The 18,914-nt window shown below is 72.8% G+C and overlaps 1 protein-coding gene across 1 annotated transcript; it reads right to left on the bottom strand.

Moving 5' to 3' along the window:
- Nucleotides 1-282: 282 nt before the first annotated feature.
- Nucleotides 283-9,542, bottom strand: LOC142823883 (uncharacterized). Its single transcript, XM_075915596.2, has 5 exons — nt 7,752-9,542; nt 5,381-5,636; nt 3,718-3,751; nt 2,368-2,473; nt 283-1,607 (listed from the first exon to the last, which is right to left on the bottom strand). Exons 1-5 carry the CDS (start codon nt 7,810-7,812, stop codon nt 1,303-1,305), a joined length of 762 nt encoding a protein of 253 aa, XP_075771711.1. The 5' UTR covers nt 7,813-9,542; the 3' UTR covers nt 283-1,302.
- Nucleotides 9,543-18,914: the final 9,372 nt, after the last annotated feature.

The raw sequence follows: 18,914 nt of genomic DNA, 5'->3' as shown, positions 1-18,914 counted from the left end.
CAACCTGGTGCTTTGGGGGGGTCCCCGAAGTCCCTGGGGTCTGCCCCCCCCCCCAAGCAGACTCCCAGCCGCAGGAGCACAGGAGGTTTATTGCTCAGGGGATAGCACAGACTTGTCAGCACAAGGACCAGGGGCAGCCTCGGAGCCCGGGCCCTGCCCCCCAAGCCAGCCCAGACTGCCCCACTCCCAGCCCCCTCCCCTCCCCCAGGCCCCTCCTCCAGCCTCTTCTGTGCTTCCTGGGAAAAGGTGTCACTTGGCCCTCTCCCGCCCACCCCCCGGGCTCAGGTACCAAAATTCCCAGCCCCATCTAGGCCCTGCACAGCGCCCAGGGAAACTGAGGCACACCGCCGGGGTTACTACAGGACAGTAGAACTCATGCAACAGCGCAAGGTGAATAACCCCCCCTCCCCAGTAAAAGCCGAAGCGTGGCCACAGCCCTGCCACGGAACGGAGCCTCCCACGCCCCCCCTCCAGCCGCATGCTGCCCAGCAACAGGCCCTGCGGCTTTCTCACAGCCCTGTCCCAGCGGCGCGAGGCCCTCAGCTGCCAAGCCCCCGGGACGCTCTGTGCCTCAGTTTCCCAGGCGGCGGCCTGCCTCAGCGAGCTGACGATTCACCAGCAGGTACGTGTGACGCGCGTCCTTGGGGAGAAGGGCTCGGGATCCAGGGGCCCCTGTTCAGCCTCCCCGCGCCGAGCAAAGACCACCTAGGGGTGGTCTGCAGTGTCATGCACCTCTGGGGGGTTATCCTGCCCTGAGTTGCCCCGGTTAACACTGGGGGGGGGGGGCACGAAATGAAGGGCCGGATTCAAGCCACGGCAGCTGGGACACATGCCGAACTCGAGCAGCCGGAAGGCCAGTCGGACGCGGTGCCCGGAGCGATGCAAAGCAACACCTTGCTGATCGCCAGACGCCCGCCCGCCCTGCCCTGCCCTGCCCGGCAGAGCTGGGTGCGGGACCCAGGGGTGGGCACCTTTCACCCTGCTTTGCATCCAGGGGCCTCACTTCTCTCTTCCCCCAGCTCGGCCGTGGCACTCCCTGCCTCACCGGCCTCGCCTAGCCCGTTTCAGGCCACCCTGGCGGGGCCGCTCCGCCTAAAGGATACCAACCTACCACTGCTGCTGCCACACTGGAAGGGTGCGAGTCGAGACCTGACCCACTGGGTGGGTGGGACACGCCATGAGGGGCACGGTGGGGGGACCTGTGGGAGGTGGCTGGTTTCTGAGGACATGAAGCCAGCGGTGAGCTCCCTCTCCGTCTGTGTAGCCCTTTAAATCTGGGGGGACCGGGGGGGCCACGTGTGCCTAGAAAGCAAACCCCCCGAAATCCAGCCCGTCGAAGTCCTGGTCCAGCCCTTCGTAATCCAGCATCTCGAACTGGGAGGCCTCCGCGTCGCAGGCGGCCGGGTGGTACCCCAGTTCTTTGAAGTCGGGGGGGTGCGTCTCCCCCGGCCGGCCGGCCGTGGCCGAGGTCACCATGTAGCCCACAGTGGGGCCGGCTGCGGCTCCCCCCATCAGCAGGCAGGCAGCCTTCACCCCCGCGTGCATCTGGGATCCGTGGCGCAGGCAACGGGGCGAGCAGGTCTCCTTGCACGGGATGCTCCTGGGGGCTGGGGCAGAAAGGGGGCAGAAGAGGGGTCAATAGGGCAGCTCCAAGCCCTGGGTACCCTTGTGCGCTAGCTCTAACGCCCTGGCTGAGGAGCTGGGGGGCCCTGGGTTCGTTCCCAGCGCTGTCAGTGACTCAGTCACTTCCCCGTCGCTGCGTGCCTCAGTTTCCCCCTTTGCGTACTATGGGGAAGAAAGAGCTTTGTCTGATTGGCTTTGCACAGAGGCTGCTGCACGTGACTCGGGGTCCATGGAAGCGTTCTGCTGCAACAGCCGTGTCCGCACTGGGGACGGGGGCGCGGTGACTGTCCACCAGCCGAGGGACGTTCCCAAGCCCTGGCTAAGGCAGTGATGTCGCCTACGCTGTGTGGCCAGGCCACGCCTCCGCTGGAGTCTTGCAGCCCTACTGTAATTCTACCCACCGTCGAGCTACTCCTGATTTGCACCCGATTGCGTCTACACAGCAGCGGAACGCGAAGTGAATCTGGTGCAAAAAAAAAAAAAGGAGTCTCTGCGGTTTACACCAGGCTTACCGGACATTGATGAGGATCAGGTCTAAGCTAGGCCAGAATCGGAGCCACTGCACTGAGGTGTGGACCAGACCTGAGCGGCATCGGAGCCAGGCACCGTGGCTCCGGCACCGGGCGGGATTCCAGGAGGCTGGGAGCAAGCCTCGCCGGGCAGGACGGCCAGCGGCACGGCTGGAGCCCAGATGGTGGCTCTGGGGGGGGCGGGGACAGCCCAGTGACTGGGTCCCCCCCGTACCTGCTCTGCTCTCCGGGCCAGGACAGCCTCCGCCTCCCGCCTCTTTCCAGCAGCACCTCCTGGCGGGGGAGCCGATGCCCCGGGCCGGGGCCGCCGGGGAGAAGCTCTGTCCGGAGAGACGCCGGCTCAGTCACCGGGAACAAGGGGAAGGGCCCTGCGGGGGCAGATCCAGGCAGGGCAGAAGCAGGACCCGGGGGGGGCACATGGGTCAGTGTCTTCCAGGATCCCCCCCCCGGCCCCCGCGAGGGCCCGATCGGTCACCAGGAGCCAAGTACCTGGGGGGCCCTGCCTGGGACTGGAGCGGCTGGCGCCCAGCACTGCCCCGGCAGCGCCCGCAGCCAGCAAGAGCCAGGGGCCCTCCAGGGGCCCGCCAGAGGCCACGGGGCCACGGGAAACAACGGGCCCCACTGTCAGCACCCCTGTGGGAGCCCCGGGCTGCTGGGACCCACATTCCACCCCCATGGCAGGGGGCAGGGAACAGCCACAAGGCAGTGTGCTCCGGCCACGTCCCGCTCTGCCCCCTACGGGCTGGGGGGGCAGGGAACAGCCACAGGGCAGTGTGCTCCGGCCACGCCCCACTCTGCCCCCTACAGGCCGGGGGAGCAGGGCACAGCCACAGGGCAGTGTGCTCTGGCCACGTCCCGCTCTGCCCCCTACGGGCTGGGGGGGCAGGGAACAGCCACAGGGCAGTGTGCTCCGGCCACGCCCCACTCTGCCCCCTACAGGCCGGGGGAGCAGGGAACAGCCACAGGGCAGTGTGCTCTGGCCACGTCCCGCTCTGCCCCCTACGGGCTGGGGGGGCAGGGAACAGCCACAGGGCAGTGTGCTCCGGCCACGTCCCACTCTGCCCCCTACGGGCCGGGGGGGCAGGGAACAGCCACAGGGCAGTGTGCTCCGGCCACGTCCCACTCTGCCCCCTACGGGCCGGGGGGGCAGGGAACAGCCACAGGGCAGTGTGCTCTGGCCACGTCCCACTCTGCCCCCTACGGGCCGGGGGGGCAGGGAACAGCCACAGGGCAGTGTGATCTGGCCACGTCCCACTCTGCCCCCTACGGGCCGGGGGGGCAGGGAACAGCCACAGGGCAGTGTGCTCCTGCCACGCCCCGCTCTGCCCCCTCTGGGAGCGGGGGAGAGGGGCAGGCCCCTTGTGCCAGCCCCACGGCAGCCGGGAGGGGGAGATTCACAGAGAACTGGTCCCTCCCCAGCAGCAGCTCTGAATCAGGCCCAGACGGGTGCCCGGAGCAAAGCCGAGCTGCTCTCGGAGCTACCAGGGCTGAGCTGCGTCCGGTCCCCCAGCCACGGACCCCGGCAGCGGGAAACCCCCGGGGGGCGGGCGGAGCCTCCTCTCACCTCTTTGACTTTGCGCAGGATGCTGAGCCACTGTCTGCAGCGGGGAGGAGAGAGGGAAACGCCGATTAGTGCCGGCCGCCGCCAGCCCCTGGCATCGATAGCCCCACCGAGCCACCCCACAGCTCCCGCCAGCCACTGCCTGCGTGGCCAGGCCAGGCAGAGGGGCCCCCATGGGGGACCTCTGGGGGGCAGCTAGGAGCCACAGGACGTGGCTAGGAGCCCTGGGACATGGCTAGGAGCCATGTGGTGTGAGTAGGGGCCAGGGGACATGGCTAGGAGCCCTGGGACGTGGCTAGGAGCCCTGGGACGTGGCTAGGAGTCATGTGGTGTGAGTAGGGGCCAGGGGACGTGGCTAGGAGCCATGTGGTGTGAGTAGGGGCCAGGGGACGTGGCTAGGAGCCCTGGGACGTGGCTAGGAGCCATGTGGTGAGAGTAGGGGCCAGGGGACGTGGCTAGGAGCCCTGGGACATGGCTAGGAGGCATGTGGCATGAGTAGGAGCCACGGGACATGGCTAGGAGCCATGTGGTGTGAGTAGGGGCCAGGGGACATGGCTAGGAGCCATGTGGTGTGAGTAGGGGCCACGGGACATGGCTAGGAGCCCTGGGACGTGGCTAGGAGCCATGTGGTGTGAGTAGGGGCCAGGGGACATGGCTAGGAGCCCTCGGACGTGGCTAGGAGTCATGTGGCATGAATAGGGGCCAGGGGACGTGGCTCGGAGCCATGTGGTGTGAGTAGGGGCCACGGGACATGGCTAGGAGCCCTGGGACGTGGCTAGGAGCCATGTGGTGTGAGTAGGGGCCAGGGGACATGGCTAGGAGCCCTCGGACGTGGCTAGGAGTCATGTGGCATGAGTAGGGGCCAGGGGACGTGGCTAGGAGCCATGTGGTGTGAGTAGGGGCCAGGGGACATGGCTAGGAGCCCTGGGACATGGCTAGGAGCCATGTGGTGTGAGTAGGGGCCAGGGAACATGGCTAGGAGCCCTGGGACGTGGCTAGGAGCCATGTGGTGTGAGTAGGGGCCAGGGGACATGGCTAGGAGCCCTGGGACGTGGCTAGGAGCCATGTGGTGTGAGTAGGGGCCAGGGGACATGGCTAGGAGCCCTGGGACGTGGCTAGGAGCCATGTGGTGTGAGTAGGGGCCAGGGGACGTGGCTAGGAGCCCTGGGACGTGGCTAGGAGCCATGTGGTGTGAGTAGGGGCCAGGGGACGTGGCTAGGAGCCCTGGGACGTGGCTAGGAGCCATGTGGTGTGAGTAGGGGCCAGGGGACGTGGCTAGGAGCCCTGGGACGTGGCTAGGAGCCATGTGGTGTGAGTAGGGGCCAGGGGACGTGGCTAGGAGCCCTGGGACGTGGCTAGGAGGCATGTGGCATGAGTAGGAGCCACGGGACATGGCTAGGAGCCATGTGGTGTGAGTAGGAGCCACGGGACATGGCTAGGAGCCATGTGGTGTGAGTAGGGGCCAGGGGACGTGGCTAGGAGCCCTGGGACGTGGCTAGGAGCCATGTGGTGTGAGTAGGGGCCAGGGGACATGGCTAGGAGCCCTGGGACGTGGCTAGGAGCCATGTGGTGTGAGTAGGGGCCAGGGGACGTGGCTAGGAGCCCTGGGACATGGCTAGGAGCCACACGCGGCAGTTAGGGGCCACGGGGCATGGCTGGACCTCACCTGCACTCCTGGCTGTCGGGGGCCAGCAGCAGCAGGCACCTGCCGTCCGTGAGCCGCAGGCCCAGGCAGGAGTCCCGTTGGGCGCCCAGCGGCAGTCGGGGCAGGCTGCCCATCTCCCTGCCCTCCAGGATGGCCTGGCAGCTGGTGCCCAGCGAGATGCCCAGCTCGGCCGGGGACTGAGCGTCCCGGCAGATCAGCAGGCTCCCGTCCGCCACTAGGAGGAACTTCTCCTTCCACTGCTTGAAGAGAAAGCCGCCTGCGAGGTAGAGGAGCCAGGCCCCAGCGTCACCGCAGGGTCTCCTCCCGCCTGGCCGCTGCCAGCTGCTCTAACCACTGGACACTGCTCCCTATTCACAGCTGGGGGGAGACCCCAGGAGTCCTGGCTCCCAGCCCCCTGCTCTAACCACTAGCCCCCACACCCTGCTCACAGGTAGGTAGAGGACCCAGGAGTCCTGGCTCCAACAGCCTCCCTGCTCTAACCGCTAGACCCCACTCCCCTCCCAGAGCTGGGCACAGACCCCAGGAGTCCTGGCTCCCAGCCCCCTGCTCTAACCGCTAGACCCCACTCCCCTCCCAGAGCTGGGCACAGACCCCAGGAGTCCTGGCTCCCAGCCCCCTGCTCTAACCGCTAGACCCCACTCCCCTCCCAGAGCTGGGCACAGACCCCAGGAGTCCTGGCTCCCGGCTCTGCCCCCTCAGCTGGCACCTCCCGCCCCCACTGTGCTGTGGCTATTCCCTGCCCCCGCCCCACGGAGCACGCGTGGGAGCAGCCAGAGGCTGGGCATGTCTAAAGGTCCTGGGAGCATCCCTCCAGCACCCAGCTGTGGGGCGGAGCAGAGCCTCTTGCCCCAGTGACTCCCCCCCCCCCCCGGCACGAGAGCCCTGGGCAGCCCCCCCGGGCGGATGAAACCCGGATTACACTGGCGTAGCCGCTTGGGGATTAGCAGTCGCTCGCGGGCGGCCCCGCTAATCCCGCCGGAGGGGGGCACGTGCTAAATCCCGCGGGCAGCGAGGCGCCGGCAGGCCTTCCCGAAAAGCCGGGGGGTCCCCAAGGGGCCCCGCTCCCCAGAGATGTGGGGCCGGGCCCTGAGCCCCAGCGGAACCCCCGGCTCAGCGTGGCGGGCAGGGGCTGCGGGCGGGCGGCTGGGGGCACCGTACCGGGCTGGGCTCCACGGGGCCGGGCGAGGGGACGGACCCCACCCTGGGGCCCCCATCAGGGAACGCGTCGGATTCGCCCGGAGACATGCTGGGCCCCCGGCAGCGCCAGCATCCGCCCCCGCCGGACCCCCCATTTCACCCCTGGGGTGAGGGGAATTAGGTGCGCTACTACGGGGGGGGGCAGGGCCGGGGAGGAGGGGCTCAGGGTGGGGGAGGGGGCTCAGGGCTGGGCCAGAGTGTTAGGGGCAGGGCTGGGGCTCAGGGAAGGGGGCGAGGGCCCTAGTGGGAGGGGGCGGCTCTGGGGCTCAGGGAAGGGGGCGAGGGCCCTGGTGGGAGGGGGCGGCTCTGGGGCTCAGGGAAGGGGGTGAGGGCCCTAGTGGGAGGGGCGGCTCTGGGGCTGAGGGAAGGGGGCGAGGGCCCTAGTGGGAGGGGGCAGGGCTGGGGCTCAGGGAAGGGGGCGAGGGCCCTAGTGGGAGGGGGCGGCTCTGGGGCTGAGGGAAGGGGGCGAGGGCCCTGGGGCTGGGAGGGGGCAGGGCTGGGGCTCAGGGAAGGGGGCGAGGGCCCTAGTGGGAGGGGGCGGCTCTGGGGCTGAGGGAAGGGGGCGAGGGCCCTAGTGGGAGGGGCGGCTCTGGGGCTCAGGGAAGGGGGCGAGGGCCCTAGTGGGAGGGGGCGGCTCTGGGGCTCAGGGAAGGGGGCGAGGGCCCTAGTGGGAGGGGGCGGCTCTGGGGCTCAGGGAAGGGGGCGAGGGCCCTAGTGGGAGGGGGCGGCTCTGGGGCTCAGGGAAGGGGGCGAGGGCCCTAGTGGGAGGGGGCGGCTCTGGGGCTGAGGGAAGGGGGCGAGGGCCCTGGTGGGAGGGGGCGGCTCTGGGGCTCAGGGAAGGGGGCGAGGGCCCTAGTGGGAGGGGGCGGCTCTGGGGCTCAGGGAAGGGGCAGAGCAGGGTTTGGAAGGTGGGTGAGGGCCCTGGTGGGTGGGGGGCCGGCTCTGGGGCTCTGGGGTGGAGCCGAGGCTGAGGGCTTTGGGGGGCTGCCCCCGGCCCTCCCCCCTCCCCCCCCCCGGGGCTAGGCAAAGTGCCTCTCCCCACTGCAGCAGGGCTGGGGAGGGGCAGCCCCCCATGCTCCCCTTAGTCCGCTGGGCCCTGGCCCCCGGGCAGGCAGGCGGCTCTCGGCCCCCCGGTGGGCGGGGAAAGGGAACGGCGCGGCCGGCGGGCGCTCACCGTATTTCCGCAGGTAGCCCCGATGGATCCCCAGGGGCTGGGGCTGCCGCGAGCCGTCCATCGGCGCGGCCGGCCGGGAGAGCGCCCGGGGCGGCTGCCACCCGCCTCAGCAGAGCCTGGATCTAATCCCCGAGGCAGGCGGCTGCCGGGGGAATCCCAGGGACCCCGCCCAGCCCCGGGCCGGAGGCAGGAGGCGTAAGTAGGCCACGGCGCCGGGGGCAGGTCCCAGCCGGCAGGGCCTGGCGCTGGACCACGGGAGTCAGTGGGGAAGTGGAGCAAGGGGAGACGGTGCCAGCAGGCCCCCAGGCCGCCACAGAGCCGCCGTAGCGCCTGGCCCCGGAGGGAATCCCGCCCCCAGAGCCCTGGCGGGCAGTGAGACCAAGGGGCAGCGTGTGCGCCCGCGGGACAGACGCCAGCAGGTCCAGTGGGACAGACAGACGGTGCCGAGAGAAACAGCGTCCCCACCCTGCACCCAGCCCCACGGCGCCGCAGAGGGTCCTGAGCTGGGGCGGCGTCATTTCCCCATGAAAATGACAGTCCTGCTCCAGTTCGTCCTTACTGGAACGAGGTGTCACATTCCAGCGCCGGCTGCAAGAGCCCCCGTGAATATTCTCATTTGCCGCCGGACGGCAGAGGACAGGCAAACGGGCTCGAGCCGACCCCTGAAGATTACGGGAACCCTCGGGGATCCGGGCCGGTCTCTCCCCTCGGCAAGCCGGGTACAGGCTGCTCCCGCGGGAGGGGGGACCCAGCAGCAGAGATGAAAAACCTCGGATTTCTGGGGTGCCACAGGCGTGTCAGTGCAACTCCAGGGACCCACTGACACCTCCTTCCCCGGCACGGCAGGATTCCCAGTCGGCAATTCCACTGCCAGGTCCCCAGCCGAGATCAGGGCCCCGGGGCCGGGCACCCCCAGACTCCGGCTGAGACCAGGGCCCCATTGGGCCGGGCGCCCCCAAACTCCGGCTGAGATCAGGGCCCATCGGGCCGGGCGCCCCCAGACTCCAGCTGAGACCAGGGCCCCATTGGGCCGGGCGCCCCCCAAACCCCGGCCGAGCTCAGGGCCCGTCGGGCCGGGCGCCCCCAAATCCCGGCCAAGATCAGGGCCCATCGGGCCGGGCGCCCCCAAACTCCGGCTGAGATCAGGGCCCGTCGGGCCGGGCGCCCCCAGACCCCGGCCGAGATCAGGGCCCGTCGGGCCGGGCGCCCCCAAACTCCGGCCGAGATCAGGGCACGTCGGGCCGGGTGCTGCCCACGCACGGTGAGAGACAGTCTCTGCCCCCGGAGCTCAGACCGAGCCAGGCATCCCTCGGTGCCCGCAGCATCCGTGCAGCGGGCAGGGCCCAGCGCCCTCCGCCACGCTGGCTCGGCGCTGACCGTGGAGCTCTGCGGCGGGCGCGCTGAGTTTGCAGGTCTCGGCTGTGCTGCTCACGGCCCAGCCCGTTCGGCGGCAGGACCCGGTCGGGGCGCCAGAGCCCCATGGCTCCCCCATCAGCCCAGCCCCGCTGCCGATGGGCACGTGGGTGGAGCTGGCCGGCGCTGGAGGGCGGCCCCACGGAGCAGGGAGTGACTCAGCCCTTCGGGGCGGCTGGCCGCATGGCTCCTGTCCCCCGGCCAGGCTGGGGCCGCGCAGTGAAAAACAAGCCACCGCCGGCGGGGGAAGCAAATAGCGATCCTCTGAACAGGGCCCGGCCTCCCCAGCCCGAACCCAGGCAGGAAATTCCTCCTGCCAGGCGGCCCCCTCACCGCTCGGGAATGCAGCTGGGCCGTGGCGGGTTTTTCCAGCTGACGCACGCCCGCCACGGTCCCTTCGCCGGGGGGGGGGCAAGGGGACTCCGTGCCCCCCCCTGCCTGGCGGGAGGGGCTGGGGCCAGTGGGCAGGGCAGATGCTGTCCCTCGCCCCAGGGGCGCCCCCAGCTCCTCTCGCTTGGAGGGGAGTCGACACCCCACGACCGGGGGCTGCAGCGCGACCCCCGACCCCGGCCGAGACCAGGCGCCGCCCAGACCCAGAGAAGCTGCCCTGTTCGGAGCCGCCCCGCACACAAGCCCAGCTGGGTGGAGCCGGCCTCAGCGCTGCCCGGGGCTACGGGCTGATGCAAGGGGAACATCTGGGCAGATGTGCACAGCTGGGCCAGGCCCTGCAGGAAGGCGGGGGGGGCTGTCCCGGCCTGGCTCTGCTGGCCCAGCCCCGTGGGTGGGAAGAGGCCACGTCCCGCCTGGCGTCCCTGGGCCTGCACTGCCCTCCATCTGTGGGGCCAGACCTGTGACGACAGAGCTGGGTCGCCAGCCCCCCCCCCCCCCACGAGGGCTTCACGTCCCCAAACCGGCCCTGGGCCACCACTCGGACCGGGGCGGCCTGGGAGGAGAGCCCAGGCGCTGCCTGGACACCAGTGCACCTGTTCTGAGTTACAGCCCTCTTCCCGTGCGCCTGTGCAGCGTTACACCCCTCTTCCCGTGCGCCTGTGCAGCGTTACACCCCTCTTGCCGTGTGCCTGTTCTGAGTTACACCCCTCTTCCTGTGCACCTGTAGAGTTTCACCCCCTTCCTGTACGACTGTACAGAGTTACACCCCTCTTCCCATGTGCCTGTTCTGAGTTACACCTCTCTTCGGCTGTGTCCAGACTCAGGGGTTCTTTCGAAAAAAGTAGCCTTTTTTCGAAAGAACTTCCCCTGCGTCCAGACTCAAGCCGCGTTCTTTCGAAATAATTTCGAAAGAACGCAGCTTTTCATTCGATGGCGGTAAACCTCGTTTCACGAGGAAGAACGCCTTCTTTCGAAAGTTCCTCTTTCAAAAGAAGGCGTTCTTCAATGTAAATAGGGCTTCCTCGAAAGAGAGCATCCAAACTCGCTGGGTGCTCTCTTTCGAAAAAGCGGATTGCTCTTTCGAAAGAAGCCTGCAGTCTAGACATGGCCTTCCTGTGCACCTGTGCTGAGTCACACCCCTCATCCCGTGTGCCTGTGCTGAGTCACACCCCTCTGGCCCTGCACCTGTGCTGAGTCACACCCCTCATCCCCTGTGCCTGTGCTGAGTCACACCCCTCTGGCCGTGCACCTGTGCTGAGTCACACCCCTCATCCCGTGCGCCTGTGCTGAGTCACACCCCTCTGGCCGTGCACCTGTGCTGTTACACGCTGCTTCCTGTGCACTTGTGCCGATTTACACCCTTGGGGGTCCATCCCACTGACTCCAGGGCCAGAGGGTGACCCCCATTTACCCCACTGGAACCTGGCCCTTTCCCTCGCAGCCCCTCGCCCAGGCAGATCGGTGGGGGATGGGCAGCATGTGTCCCAGGGCACAGCTAGCGCCAGCCCCTCCCTTACGCCCGGGCACGTCTGTGAAATGGAGCCAGGAGTCCGGGCCCCCAGCCCCTCCCCCCTTCCCTGGGTTCTCACCCCCATATTACATTCTGGGGCTGGGGGGTCTTTGCTTTGTGACCCCGCCCCGGGGCAGTGGAGCTCCCTGGTTACGAGGCGTCCCGGGATCACCAGAGGCTGACAGAGTCAGCGGGTGTGTGGGGCAGCCCCCAGGGGGCACCAGCCAGGCCCAGGGAGAGGAGGCAGAACGTGGGGTGCGGCCCCCCCAGACGGAGCTGCCTTGGCGCCAGCCTGGGGCATGACACATCCTGCCGGGTGTCCATCAGCACCCGCCCCCGTGGGGACCAGAGCACAACGGGCCCCCGCTGCTCGCGGCTGCAGACGGACCCAGGGGCACGGCCCCAGGGCCGCTGGGTCTGCCACAGCCACTGGGAGCCACGACTCCTGGCATCTCTCCCTGGCTGCACGAGGGCTAGTGGTGAGAGCGGGTTGGAAGCCAGAACCCCTGGGTTCTCGCCCTGGCTCTGTGCCTCAGTTTCCCCATCTGTTAAACGGAGGCCGTGATCCTGCCTCAGCTCGGAGGAGAAGGGACGACTCGCCTGCTTGGTTCAGGATCCCCCCAAGCAGCCCCAGTCTCAGCTCTGATCACAAGGACCCCCCACGTCCCCTGGCGGGAGGCGGATGGCTCCCCTCCCCTTCCAATGGCAGCTCTGCCAGGCCAGCGGGGGAAGGGGAGGGGGACGCCTCCTGCTGTGCCCCTCCCCCAGCCGCTCTCCTGGAGGTTAATGTTAAAACCCCAAGGCCCCAGCCGGCCTGGCCGCCCCTCCCCTGACCAAACAGTGCAGCTTTTATTGGGCACGTCAGGCCTCCTCCCCCCCGCCCCCTCCCGACCGGCTTTACGGGAGGGGAGTGGGGATTAGTGGTTAGAGCAGGGGGGCTGGGCACCAGGACCCCTGGGTTCCATTCCAGCCCTGCCAGTGACTGGAGGCAATTTGTGGCCTCGCTCTGTGCCTCAGTTTCCCTACGTGTAAGATGCCCGTGGAGCTGGTGGGGGCCGGGAAGGTCTCGCGCTGCCTCCCGGCCCATCCCTGTGGGCACAGCCCAGCACAAGCGAGATACGATCCTGGTTCCTTATCAGCCGCATTGTCCAGCCCACGGGTCCCCACCCACAGCCCTTTACGGCAGGGCCGCTCTGCCCCCCAGCGCCGTGGGGTAATGAGACCAGATGGCGGCCCCCTGGGGCCGGGCGCCCCCCAGACCCCCCGAGATCGGGGCCCGTCGGGCCGGGCGCCTCAGACCCCCCCGAGATCAGGGCCCGTCGGGCCGGGCGCCCCCAGACCCCCGAGATCAGGGCCCGTCGGGCCGGGCGCCCCCAGACCCCCCCGAGATCAGGGCCCGTCGGGCCGGGCGCCCCCAGACCCCCCGAGATCAGGGCCCGTCGGGCCGGGCGCCCCCAGACCCCCCGAGATCAGGGCCCGTCGGGCCGGGCGCCCCCCAGACCCCCCGAGATCAGGGCCCGTCGGGCCGGGGCCCCCAGACCCCCCCCGAGATCAGGGGCCCGTCGGGCCGGGCGCCCCCAGACCCCCCGAGATCAGGGCCCGTCGGGCCGGGCGCCCCCAGACCCCCCGAGATCAGGGCCCGTCGGGCCGGGAGCCCCCAGACCCCCCCGAGATCAGGGCCCGTCGGGCCGGGCCCCCCCAGACCCCCCGAGATCAGGGCCCGTCGAGCCGGGCGCCCCCAGACCCCCCCGAGATCAGGGCCCGTCGGGCCGGGCGCCCCCAGACCCCCGAGATCAGGGCCCGTCGGGCCGGGCGTCCCCAGACCCCCCCGAGATCAGGGCCCGTCGGGCCGGGCGCCCCCCAGACCCCCCGAGATCAGGGCCCGTCGGGCCGGGCGCCCCCAGACCCCCCGAGATCAGGGCCCGTCGGGCCGGGCACCCCCAGACCCCCCGAGATCAGGGCCCGTCGGGCCGGGCGCCCCCAGACCCCCCGAGATCAGGGCCCGTCGGGCCGGGCGCCCCCAGACCCCCCGAGATCAGGGCCCGTCGGGCCGGGCGCCCCCAGACCCCCCCGAGATCAGGGCCCGTCGGGCCGGGCGCCCCCAGACCCCCCGAGATCAGGGCCCGTCGGGCCGGGCACCCCCAACCCCCCGAGATCAGGGCCCGTCGGGCCGGGCGTCCCCCAGACCCCCCGAGATCGGGGCCCGTCGGGCCGGGCGCCCCCAGACCCCCCGAGATCAGGGCCCGTCGGGCCGGGCGTCCCCAGACCCCCCGAGATCAGGGCCCGTCGGGCCGGGCGCCCCCAGACCCCCCGAGATCAGGGCCCGTCGGGCGGGTGCAGCTCACACCGGCTCACGCTGCCTCCAGCTAATAGTGAAACAGGAAGGTGCCCTTGGGAACCGGCTTGTTACCCGTTTACCCCGGCGTTACCCCTCCCCCGCTGGCTGCCATTCCCCCTGCCCCCTGCGCAGGGGCGCTGCCGGGGGCGTGCGGCCCCCCACAGCCTGGTTCTGGCCCCCGCGCCCCACGGCCAGGCTGGTTCCACTGGGGGCCCCGGGCAGACACGCCCCGAACCGCAGGAGCTCGGCCGAGGTCTGGGCAGCCCCACGCCGGCCCTCCCAGTGCACCCCACCCCCACGCCGGCCCTCCCCATGCACCCCACCCCCACGCCGGCCCTCCCCATGCACCCCACCCCCACGCCGGCCCCTCCCCGTGCACCCCGGCCCCACGCCGGCCCTCCCCGTGCACCCCACCCCCACGCCGGCCCTCCCCGTGCACCCCACCCCCACGCCGGCCCTCCCAGTGCACCCCACCCCCACGCCGGCCCTCCCCATGCACCCCACCCCCACGCCGGCCCTCCCCATGCACCCCCACCCCCACGCCGGCCCTCCCCATGCACCCCACCCCCACGCCGGCCCTCCCCATGCACCCCACCCCCACGCCGGCCCTCCCCGTGCACCCCACCCCCACGCCGGCCCTCCCCGTGCACCCCACCCCCACGCCGGCCCCTCCCCATACACCCCGGCCCCACGCCGGCCCCTCCCCATACACCCCGGCCCCACGCCGGCCCCTCCCAGTGCACCCCACCCCCACGCCTGCCCTCCCCGTGGACCCCACCCCCATGCCTGCCCTCCCCATGCACCCCGGCCCCACGCCTGCCCTCCCCATGCACCCCGGCCCCACGCCGGCCCTCCCCGTGCACCCCACCCCCACGCCTGCCCTCCCCATGCACCCCGGCCCCACGCCGGCCCTCCCCGTGCACCCCGGCCCCACGCCGGCCGTCCCCGTGCACCCCGGCCCCACGCCGGCCCTCCCCATGCACCCCACCCCCACGCCGGCCCTCCCTGTGCACCCCGGCCCCACGCCGGCCCTCCCCATACACCCCAGCCCCACGCCGGCCCTCCCCGTGCATCCCACCCCCACGCCAGCCCTCCCCGTGCACCCAGGCCCCACGCCGGCGCTCCCCGTGCACCCCGGCCCCACGCCAGCCCTCCCCGTGCACCCCGCAGCCACACCGGCCCTCCCCGTGCACCCCACCCCCACGCCGGCCCTCCCCGTGCACCCCACCCCCACGCCTGCCCTCCCCGTGCACCCCGCAGCCACGCCGCCCCTCCCCGTGCATCCCACCCCCACGCCAGCCCTCCCCGTGCACCCTGGCCCCACGCCAGCCCTCCCGTGCACCCAGGCCCCACGCCGGCCCTCCCCGTGCACCCTGCAGCCACGCCGGCCCTCCCCGTGCATCCCACCCCCACGCCAGCCCTCCCCGTGCACCCTGGCCCCACGCCAGCCCTCCCCATGCACCCCGCAGCCACGCCGGCCCTCCCCGTGCATCCCACCCCCACGCCGGCCCTCCCCGTGCACCCAGGCCCCACGCCGGCCCCTCCCCGTGTACCCCGGCCCCACGCCGGCCCCTCCCCGTGCACCCCAGCCCCACGCCGGCCCTCCCCATACACCCTGGCCCCACGCCGGCCCCTCCCCATACACCCCCACCCCCACGCCGGCCCCTCCCCGTGCACCCCGGCCCCACGCCGGCCCCTCCCCATACACCCACCTCCACGCCGGCCCTCCCCCATACACCCCGGCCCCACGCCGGCCCCTCCCCATACACCCCACCCCCACGCCTGCCCTCCCCGTGGACCCCACCCCCATGCCTGCCCTCCCCATGCACCCCGGCCCCACGCCTGCCCTCCCCATGCACCCCGGCCCCACGCCGGCCCCTCCCCGTGCACCCCACCCCCACGCCTGCCCTCCCCGTGCACCCCACCCCCACGCCTGCCCTCCCCATGCACCCCGGCCCCACGCCGGCCCCTCCCCGTGCACCCCGGCCCCACGCCGGCCGTCCCCGTGCACCCCGGCCCCACGCCGGCCCTCCCCGTGCACCCCACCCCCACGCCGGCCCTCCCTGTGCACCCCGGCCCCACGCCGGCCCTCCCCGTGCATCCCACCCCCACGCCAGCCCTCCCCGTGCACCCAGGCCCCACGCCGGCCCTCCCCGTGCACCCCGGCCCCACGCCAGCCCTCCCCGTGCACCCCGGCCCCACGCCAGCCCTCCCCGTGCACCCCGGCCCCACGCCAGCCCTCCCCGTGCACCCAGGCCCCACGCCGGCCCTCCCCGTGCACCCCGGCCCCACGCCAGCCCTCCCCGTGCACCCAGGCCCCACGCCGGCCCTCCCCGTGCACCCCGGCCCCACGCCAGCCCTCCCCGTGCACCCCGCAGCCACACCCCGGCCCTCCCCGTGCACCCCACCCCCACGCCAGCCCTCCCCGTGCACCCTGGCCCCACGCCAGCCCTCCCCATGCACCCCGCAGCCACGCCGGCCCTCCCCGTGCATCCCACCCCCACGCCGACCCTCCCCGTGCACCCAGGCCCCACGCCGGCCCTCCCCGTGCACCCTGCAGCCACGCCGGCCCTCCCCATACACCCCGGTTCCATGCCGGCCCCTCCCCATACACCCCGGCCCACGCCTGCCCTCCCCATGCACCCCGGCCCCACGCCGGCCCCTCCCCATACACCCCGGCCCCACGCCGGCCCCTCCCCATACACCCCGGCCCCACGCCGGCCCTCCCCATACACCCTGGCCCCACGCCGGCCCCTCCCCATACTCCCCGGCCCCACGCCGCCCCTCCCCATACACCCCGGCCCCACGCCGGCCCTCCCCATACACCCCGGCCCCACGCCGGCCCCTCCCCATACACCCTGGCCCCACGCCGGCCCCTCCCCATACTCCCCGGCCCCACGCCTGCCCTCCCCATACACCCTGGCCCCACGCCGGCCCCTCCCCATACTCCCCGGCCCCACGCCTGCCCTCCCCATACACCCCGGCCCCACGCCGGCCCCTCCCCATACTCCCCGGCCCCACGCCTGCCCTCCCCATACGCCCTGGCCCCACGCCGGCCCCTCCCCATACTCCCCGGCCCCACGCCGGCCCCTCCCCATACACCCTGGCCCCACGCCGGCCCCTCCCCATACTCCCCGGCCCCACGCCGGCCCTCCCCATACACCCCAGCCCCACGCCGGCCCTCCCCGTGCATCCCACCCCCACGCCGGCCCTCCCCGTGCATCCCACCCCCACGCCAGCCCTCCCCGTGCACCCAGGCCCCACGCCGGCGCTCCCCGTGCACCCCGGCCCCACGCCAGCCCTCCCCGTGCACCCCGCAGCCACACCGGCCCTCCCCGTGCACCCCACCCCCACGCCTGCCCTCCCCGTGCACCCCGCAGCCACGCCGGCCCTCCCCGTGCATCCCACCCCCACGCCAGCCCTCCCCGTGCACCCTGGCCCCACGCCAGCCCTCCCCATGCACCCCGCAGCCACGCCGGCCCTCCCCGTGCATCCCACCCCCACGCTGGCCCTCCCCGTGCACCCAGGCCCCACGCCGGCCCTCCCCGTGCACCCTGCAGCCACGCCGGCCCTCCCCGTGCATCCCACCCCCACGCCAGCCCTCCCCGTGCACCCTGGCCCCACGCCAGCCCTCCCCATGCACCCCGCAGCCACGCCGGCCCTCCCCGTGCATCCCACCCCCACGCCGGCCCTCCCCGTGCACCCAGGCCCCACGCCGGCCCCTCCCCGTGTACCCCGGCCCCACGCCGGCCCCTCCCCGTGCACCCCAGCCCCACGCCGGCCCTCCCCATACACCCCGGCCCCACGCCGGCCCTCCCCATACACCCCACCCCCACGCCGGCCCCTCCCCGTGCACCCCGGCCCCACGCCGGCCCCTCCCCCATACACCCCACCTCCACGCCGGCCCTCCCCATACACCCCGGCCCCACGCCGGCCCTCCCCATACACCCCACCCCCACGCCTGCCCTCCCCGTGGACCCCACCCCCATGCCTGCCCTCCCCATGCACCCCGGCCCCACGCCTGCCCTCCCCATGCACCCCGGCCCCACGCCGGCCCTCCCCCTGCACCCCACCCCCACGCCTGCCCTCCCCATGCACCCCGGCCCCACGCCGGCCCTCCCCGTGCACCCCACCCCCACGCCTGCCCTCCCCATGCACCCCGGCCCCACGCCGGCCCCTCCCCGTGCACCCCACCCCCACGCCTGCCCTCCCCGTGCACCCCACCCCCACGCCTGCCCTCCCCATGCACCCCGGCCCCACGCCGGCCCTCCCCGTGCACCCCGGCCCCACGCCGGCCGTCCCCGTGCACCCCGGCCCCACGCCGGCCCTCCCCGTGCACCCCACCCCCACGCCGGCCCTCCCTGTGCACCCCGGCCCCACGCCGGCCCTCCCCGTGCATCCCACGCCAGCCCTCCCCGTGCACCCAGGCCCCACGCCGGCCCTCCCCGTGCACCCCGGCCCCACGCCAGCCCTCCCCGTGCACCCCGCAGCCACACCGGCCCTCCCCGTGCACCCCACCCCCACGCCAGCCCTCCCCGTGCACCCTGGCCCCACGCCAGCCCTCCCCATGCACCCCGCAGCCACGCCGGCCCTCCCCGTGCATCCCACCCCCACGCCGGCCCTCCCCGTGCACCCAGGCCCCACGCCGGCCCTCCCCGTGCACCCTGCAGCCACGCCGGCCCTCCCCATACACCCCGGTTCCATGCCGGCCCCTCCCCATACACCCCGGCCCACGCCTGCCCTCCCCATGCACCCCGGCCCCACGCCGGCCCCTCCCCATACACCCCGGCCCCACGCCGGCCCTCCCCATACACCCCGGCCCCACGCCGGCCCTCCCCATACACCCTGGCCCCACGCCGGCCCCTCCCCATACTCCCCGGCCCCACGCCGCCCCTCCCCATACACCCCGGCCCCACGCCGGCCCTCCCCATACACCCCGGCCCCACGCCGGCCCCTCCCCATACACCCTGGCCCCACGCCGGCCCCTCCCCATACTCCCCGGCCCCACGCCTGCCCTCCCCATACACCCTGGCCCCACGCCGGCCCCTCCCCATACTCCCCGGCCCCACGCCTGCCCTCCCCATACACCCCGGCCCCACGCCGGCCCCTCCCCATACTCCCCGGCCCCACGCCTGCCCTCCCCATACGCCCTGGCCCCACGCCGGCCCCTCCCCATACTCCCCGGCCCCACGCCGGCCCTCCCCATACACCCTGGCCCCACGCCGGCCCCTCCCCATACTCCCCGGCCCCACGCCGGCCCTCCCCGTGCACCCCGGCCCCACGCCGGCCCCTCCCCGTGCACCCCGGCCCCACGCCGGTCCTCCCCATGCACCCCGGCCCCACGCCGGCCCTCCCCGTGCACCCCGGCCCCACGCCTGCCCTCCCCATACACCCCGGCCCCACGCCGGCCCTTTCCTGGTGCTGTAACTTTAACAAACTGAGACTTTCTTGCAGCTTTTCTGCGCTCCCCTCCCATTAACCCCTGGGCTGCCGGCTGGAATGTCCCGGCCCA

Source organism: Pelodiscus sinensis, chromosome 18 (assembly GCF_052426305.1).
Source record: "Pelodiscus sinensis isolate ZL-2025 chromosome 18, ASM5242630v1, whole genome shotgun sequence".
Classification (NCBI taxonomy): Eukaryota; Metazoa; Chordata; order Testudines; family Trionychidae; genus Pelodiscus; species Pelodiscus sinensis.
The sequence above is the reverse complement of the archived record's forward strand: the minus strand, read 5'-3'. Positions and strand labels throughout refer to the sequence as shown.

Excerpts from the sequence above, each read along its gene's own strand:
- LOC142823883 (XM_075915596.2), bottom strand. The coding sequence starts at position 7,812 with ATGGACGGCTCGCGGCAGCCCCAGCCCCTGGGGATCCATCGGGGCTAC. Across the intron at positions 5,637-7,751 it reads GGGCTACCTGCGGAAATACG|GCGGCTTTCTCTTCAAGCAG; the intron begins GTGAGCGCCCGC and ends TCTACCTCGCAG. Across the intron at positions 2,474-3,717 it reads TCCTGCGCAAAGTCAAAGAG|AGCTTCTCCCCGGCGGCCCC; the intron begins GTGAGAGGAGGC and ends CTCTCCGGACAG.